Genomic DNA, 7,539 nt, shown 5'->3' with positions numbered 1-7,539 from the left:
AGTCCAACCACTCCATTAATAAAAAGCACATTAAAAGGGGAAAAAAGAGTATTGCCATGAGACTATGTTGATGTAATTGAGTGAATCCAGGTGTCACATTAGGTGTTTCTGCACACGTCATTACTCCCTGCAGATCCAGGAGGAGATGGAGATGTGGAAAATGCGAGGCTGGGAGATGCAGATGTCCCATCAGAAACAGCTGCCGTTCAAAGACAACGTGAGGTAAACACAGTTCTTTTTGAGTTTTTTTTTTTTTTTTAGAAAAGTGTCACCACATTTAATAAGTTCATCATTTGGAGATCTGTCAGGGTTAAATAAGTTGACAGTTTCTGAATTGCAGAGGCCACATGCACTGTGACAGAGTGTCCGATCCCCCCGGAGACGTGAGCCACAGCCGAGAGCGAGCGTCGCAGCACGACGACAGAGAGGCCCGGTACTGGACCCGCAAACTTTATGAGTTTGAGGCTGGGGATCCTGACAGGTATGACTTAATGCTGTTTTAATGTGAGGACATATTTGAAAAGCTTGATTAAATGCAAGGACAAAGTAATATTTTTAGTTCAGAAAAAGAACAGATTCAGTAGAAATCATCAGAGTGAAACATCAAACAAATAGGACATAACTTCAAGACACTGGAGCCAACAGGACAAAAGAGAATAGAGTGATGACATTTAATCCAGGGTTCCCCAAAGGTCTTAAAATCATCGAATTTATTAATTTGAGAATAATATCTTAAAACAGTCTTAAAAAAGTCCTGAATTTTAATATCTGAGCCTTAAAAATTGTGCTGCTTGAAAGAGTTTTTATTTCCGAGCACAATTATTTTTGCTCAAATAATGTAAATAAACAGCAGTAAAATGAGTCATTATATATACACTGAATGCCCACTGCCAGTTTAAAAAAAGAAGAGCGCTAAAGCATTACAGCATAGACCACACAACAGGATAAGAAGCTACAGTTTTGATCATAAAATGGGAATAAATGAATAAAATGGTAAAGACTGAGATATTGGTCTTGATTTTGACCTTATGGCCTTAAAAAGGTCTTAAATTTAACTTGAAGAAACATGCAGGAACCCTGTTAATTGAAAGGAAAAAGATGTTTGATTAGGAAAAGGTGGAGATGAAAAATTTGACATTAAATTAACTTTTTTACTGCTAAAGATCTAAGGTTGAAATGAAGACAGGTAAGAATCTGTACGTCAAGAAATTGACATTAAAATTACACCAAAATTCCAATTAGCACAGTACTTTATTTTTATGCCAGTCTTTGTCTTTCTGTGACAGTTACCATGTCATCTAAATGAATGTAACTAAATCAAAGTGAATTTACCTCTTTATAGATGGAGTTATACAGTATGTTGGGCTCGCTCTTGTTTCAGATGGGGACATAGCGGCTTCAAGGAGCTTTATCCTGAGGAGTTTGAAAGTGATGATGGGTAAGCAACATTTCAGAAGTCATGAAAACAATAGTCACACCTATGACAGTTTATGTATTTGAACACTTTTTGTTCTATTGATATTTAATTGTGCTGTTACCAACTCTGAGAGATTAAAATAATGTATCTGAAGAAGTAAAACAAAAAAAAACAAAAAAACACGACTTTTAAGATCTTTTGCAAGTGTAATGAAACAAAATTAAGCTGATTTTTGTAAAATAAAAAAAAAATAAAACAAGGCAAGGATATTTTACCAAAATAGCTCAAATCTCACACATACAAACGTACAAGCATTTGAAATGACGTTTGAATCATTTGGACACCACAAAAGAGAACATGTTTGGCATAAACCAAAGACAAGATTCCTGAAAAATGTTTCTATTTTTTAACAACTGTGAAGCACGGAGGTGGAATTATCATAGTTTGAGGGTTGCTTTTCTCCTTCCCAATCTACTGTAATGACGTTGATCATGTTAACGGTTGAAAAGTTACAGTATATCAAAGATCATAAACACTGGAACTCCAGTGTTAAAATGGCTAATAATTAAGATGGATTATAAATAAGAGCATTCGATATTTTAATAATTTGATCTTTTTCCTCTGTAGCATCTTTTGATTGACAGCAAATTCTGTTGATGTCTTTGTCTGACAAAGCCAAGGTCACTCTTTTATGACGATAGTGAAGATTCTCTTTATTGAAGACTTCTGAGAAAGCTTCAGTTATAGCAGACATCATTGATTTTCACTTTTCTGAGCTTCAAACCTGTAAATCCTGCAACAAGGCATTAGGCTCCAGCTGAAATCATACTTGTGCGAAACCAATTTAGATTTTTTTTCCCTTCCCCCTCCTTTTCTTTTTTTTTTTTTCTAGTGAAAAAAGCGCCCCCATAAAGAAGGCCTGTAAAAGAAAAAAGTCCACGAAGAAATCCTCTCGGAAGAAGAAAAAGAAAAAGAAGAAGAAAGCCGACGACAGAAAGAAGAGAGACGACTCCTCCAGCAGCGGCGAAAGCAGCGATGAAAGCAGCGGCACAAAGGACAAGCCGAGGAAACGGAAACGCGCCAAAAGCCGACACAAAAACAAGAGGAGCAGGCGGAGAGACGAGGACAGCAGCTCGTGGGACAGTAATGAGGACAAGAGCAAGAGACGTGGCTTCAAGAAGCGGAAGCGAGTCTCAGAGTCAGACTCGGGGTCGGACTTTAGGAAAAAGAAGAGGAAAGATTGGAAAGCTGCAGATGGCGAGAGCTCCGATGACAGCTCTGCAGACTGAACAAAAACCCTCAGAAACTAGAGCAGAGTGAAGCTGCATGAGGACTCCTCCTCACTGCAGGCCGAGCTGTATAACTGGATGCGGTTCGATATCAAGTGCTTGTCCTGGCAGCTCTGAGGAGCCATAACTCATCAGCTCTGCAGTCCAGTCAGCAGACAGCATGCAGAGGGAGAGCAGGCCATCCAGCACCAGCATCATCAGGAATTCAGCAAGCTCACCGCCTCCGCCTGCTGCACCCAAACTACAACCCTTTGGATTATTGAACACATAAAGAGAGCAAAACGTGATATAATTCAGTGTTTTAGTCATTTATGGTGATAGTATTTTTTTTTTAAAACACCGAGATACTGCCAATCTGAACAAAATAAAACTTTATTTTTAATAGTTTTCCAGGATGAATGTTATTAGAAAATATCTATTTTCTAAACAAAAGCTAATTGATTTACAAAAAAATAATGTTGAATATCTTTTTTTAAAGTTTATTTTGGTTCAGCTAACCTTTGTAACATCAAAAATAAAACTACTCCATGTTAGTTTTAAAGGAAAACAGATCATTGAATTTGTATTAAATCTCCTCACTCCACTAGTTCACTGGTACCTGGAAAAAGACTGTTTTTAATAATATTTTCAAAGTGTTGTAAAGAAATGTAATAAAATAAAGATTTTTTCTAAGATATTTTTGACACATTAATTTAATAATTTGAAGCTTCTACCTCCAAGAAATCAACTATGGACAATTGTGCATGTATGAATTTTTGTTTAAAAAATATAAAAAGATTTGTCCTTTATGCATGAAAATAGATTACAATGTTATATTTTAAGTGACTTATGTAATGTTGGTAAAAGTTTTACTGGGAAAATACAGGTGAAATATTTAAAAGAATTGTATTGCAATAGTATGGTGCATTTACATTCAAGAACTTTGAAAACTTTCTGTAAAAAAGAAAAACAGAAGTAGCAAGTTGAAGGATTTTTTTCTTGCAGTTGGAACTGAATTCTGCATAAAAATAGCTTCATTTTCTGTTTTCTAAGGTTCATCTGCCATCTTTAAATCTTTTTTATTTTAGACCAGAAGTCTGCAACCTTCAACAATAAAAGCTGTTCAGGCTGGTTTATCATTAACCCAAACTCAGTAGAAGACTTGTTTTGGAAAAATTCAACACAAATTTGGTATTTATGCTACTTTTCTTAATGATATATTTAACTGACCTGAAAAAACACTGAAATAGAAGATAGTGTTTTATTGAAATAGTAAAATTTGTTCTTTTCAAAATAAGACACCCTATGCTATGTCTGCAGCAGATATGATTGATCAATTATGAAACAGAACATTACTTACTAATGTTAACCTGTATAGAAATATGACTTTATTGGTTTCAAATCCAATAGTGATGGACAGCATGATTGAGAGAAACGCAGCCTCATGCTGATACGCTGCTGCACAGCAGGGAAGTGATTATGTAATCACAGAGAATCAGCTGATTCTGCCGTGGAGAAAAGCTGCTTTTCACATCAACTTTGCACGGATTTGCCTTTGAGTGATCCAGAACTTTGAGGATGGAAAAACTGGAGAACATTTTCAGAATTTGTTGTTAAATGATCCAAAAACAGTCATGTTTAGGTTTTGTTTACTGCTGAAGTTAACCAGAAAGTTGACCAAAAAAAACAAACCAATTTTTTTTCTACTATTTCTATGGGAAGTTTAGGAAATGATTTAGTGAAGGGATCAGGGACCTTATAACTTGTGAACCAATTATGGATTTTTTAGCATGTACCTGGGACCTTAAACATTTTGTCTTTTATAAGGTGAAATTGAAATTCATGAACTATACATATAAAATTTCAATTTTAAATGTGAACGCACCATGCTGCATTAGCAGTACCATACATGACACAAACCTCCACGACCTGAGTACCAGCAATAATCAGCTTTTGTAAAAATAAATTTAAAAAAATTGCACTTCACCTTACAAAAACATAAAATAAATAAACTGGTGACTAATAGACTAACAGAAAAAAATAAATACATTAAATTGTTGATTATTCACAAAAATAATAACACAAAAATAAATTGGTGACTAATTACAAAAAAAATAAATAAAATAAATTGTTGATTTATCGACTAATTAAAAAAATGATGAAAAAATCTTTGACTTAGATAAATAAATAAATAAAATAAATCGTGACTAATTGACTGATAAAAATAAATAAATAAATTGTTGACTAATCAGAAAAAGAAATCAATTTAAAAATCGCTGACTAATCAACTAATAAAAAATAAACAAAAAAAAAATGGTGACCAATCAGAAAAAAAAAAAATCGCTGACTAATCGACTAATAAAAATAAAAAAAATGTTGACCAATCAGATAAATAGATCAAATAAATCAGTGACTATTCCACTAATCAAAATAAATAAATCTTTGACTAATCAGAAAAATAACCAAATAAAATAGATCGGTGACTTATCGACTTATTAAAAAAAATCGTTGACTAATCAGAATAATAAATACATCAAATAAATCGGTGACTAATCGACTAATCAAAAAAAATACATACATAAATAAATAATAGTAGTTTTAAAAAGGTGGAAAAATCGGGAAAAATATTAATCGTTGACTAATCGACAACTGAAATAACCGTCACTATCAGCTTTACTCCGGAGCCTCCAGACACATTCATGTTTCTTCAGCTCCAGTTTTTCTCATGTTTGCAGCATCTGTAAATAAATATCCACTGATTGAAAAATGCATAAAACTTTGAATTCTGACCTAAAAAAACTTCCATAATCAGGGTCATTAGGATGATCAATAGTTTACATGTTTTGACGGATTCTAATAACTTTAGATGAAAGTTCTGGCTGTTAAACAATAAGTAATGGAATCTGAAGTTCAGCTTGGATATATTAATCAGATTACCTAATAACACTGTAATTAACTATAATCACAGTCTCTGCTGATCCATTTAGATTACAGTCACATATTTGCCGCCACAGAACAGAGACGTGATCCGTGCAAGTGTACATCTAGACATCACATTAATAAATTATACTGTAGTCGAATTTTTTATAAATAACCCGGGGCGTGCGAAAATTGCATTTTCCAAAGAGGCCGTGAGATTCTTTTGATTTGTTGAGTTGTTTGTCAAGGAGGGAAAAAGAAAAAACGGCGAGCAGCTTCCTCTCTCAGAGCCAGCGAGGATCAAATGCGTCAACACAATCCTGCCTCAGACCGAACACGCAATCTTCTGTCTGATGCATCAGATAGACCTTAATAAGATGGTGTTCCTGATCAAAGTGAATACATTTAGCGACCTGTCAGTGTGCTCTTTCACTGCTGTACTCGTCAGGAGGCTCTGGGTAGCTCAGCTCAGTGCTGATGAGCTGCACATTGTCACCAGTAAGGTGTTACTAAGCGGTGCCTGAAAATATGATCTGGGAGACCATGCACAGAGCGGAAAATGCACTTATTTCTCCCACCATGCTCATTAATGCCCCCATTCTAAACATATTATCATCACTGTCTGCTCAAACTGGCAGAAAATCGTAGGCTTGTGCCATCTGGGCAATTTTTTTTCTTTTTTTTTTTCCATAAATCAGACGCTGAAGGAAATGTTGGTAAACCACTTCCAAATTGTGTGCAGTGTAAAAGCCTGAAGCACTTTGCTAAGTCTGTGTCAATAGGCTAAGTGTTTTCTCTAAGCAGCAGAGAGAGGGCCGAGTTCAGCTTGGCCGGCATCTCCAAGACGGAGAGAAGAAAACAAAAATCTCTGCCGTCAATGTTCATAGGAGGTGACTTTTTCCCAATACTGTCATAGTTAATCCAAAATGTACATTCTCAAACTGAATCAGTGCTCTTGTGAACAAAATCCTATTTATTAAAGATCCACTCCAATGAAAATCACATTTTTGGTGTTTTAAACATGTTCTTGTAGCATTTTTCCTCATGATAGAGGTTGAGGAACAGATCTCGGCTTTGCTTGAATTTGCGCTAATAGTTCTGATCGCATTATCACAAAATCGTGGAGGGACTGACTTTTGTGAAACTTTTAAATCCGAAGCAGCTGCGAGAATTTCCCAGGAGAAGGAGGGGGGGGGGCAGCTAATGAGGACGCAGCCAGTCCAATACGCAAACACACTCACAAGAACGTACATACTCACAGCGAGCCTGCATGGAAAAGGGTCATCACCTCTGCATTTTTCTAAATGTTGGCACAGGCCGAGACAAACCGATTTTTGCAATTTTCTTCACAGATTGACAAGTTTAATTTTTATTTTTTTAACCGATTTACAAAGAATCATTACATCCTTAGTCATGAGGGGGTTCCACATTGCGCTGTGCTGGGGAGGAGCACTTTTCTTCATGTGGGTGCGCTCTGAAGCACAGACATTTACATTTAAATATTTTGTTGTAGCATACCTTTTTTAAAGTTTCAAAACCGCTGTTGTTATGTATATTGTAAGTGCTGGAAGCTCCACGCTAAAGCTAGCTGACCGGCGACTATTGATGACGTCATCAAACAAAAGTGATGTCCAAATTATTCCATAACTCTCAGTTTGGAGGGTTAAATGTAGGCCAAAGGACAAGGGAAGAAGTCGGATTGGGCCTAAGAATGGAACATCATACCCCCCGCCAAACATTTGGGTAAAAAAATACTAAAAAGAAATAGCCTAATAGAAGCGGCAACCATAACAGATACCATTTTTTTGTGGGTTTTTTTGCATTTTAAGCTTTGAACCTTTACCACCATATCAAGTGTTTCTGTCAATACTTACAATGCTCTTTGACACATCATAACTCCTTACAAGATCAATGTGAATTAGCTGATCTGCAGAG

The 7,539-nt window shown here is 35.7% G+C and overlaps 1 protein-coding gene across 2 annotated transcripts in view; it reads left to right on the top strand.

Annotated features, from left to right (window-relative positions):
• nkapd1 (NKAP domain containing 1) overlaps nt 1–3,380 on the top strand; it is a 5,651-nt gene extending 2,271 nt beyond the window's left edge. For both annotated transcript variants that reach the window (XM_024278022.2, XM_024278023.2), the window contains exons 3-6: nt 134–222; nt 341–481; nt 1,382–1,438; nt 2,310–3,380. In XM_024278022.2, the coding sequence (XP_024133790.1) occupies nt 134–222; nt 341–481; nt 1,382–1,438; nt 2,310–2,706 (684 nt within the window). In that variant the 3' untranslated portion in view covers nt 2,707–3,380. The remainder of the gene's footprint in view (nt 1–133; nt 223–340; nt 482–1,381; nt 1,439–2,309) is intronic.
• The last annotated feature ends 4,159 nt before the right edge of the window (nt 3,381–7,539 follow it).

This window comes from Oryzias melastigma, linkage group LG13, assembly GCF_002922805.2.
Source record: "Oryzias melastigma strain HK-1 linkage group LG13, ASM292280v2, whole genome shotgun sequence".
Taxonomy (NCBI): Eukaryota; Metazoa; Chordata; class Actinopteri; order Beloniformes; family Adrianichthyidae; genus Oryzias; species Oryzias melastigma.
The sequence above is the reverse complement of the archived record's forward strand: the minus strand, read 5'-3'. Positions and strand labels throughout refer to the sequence as shown.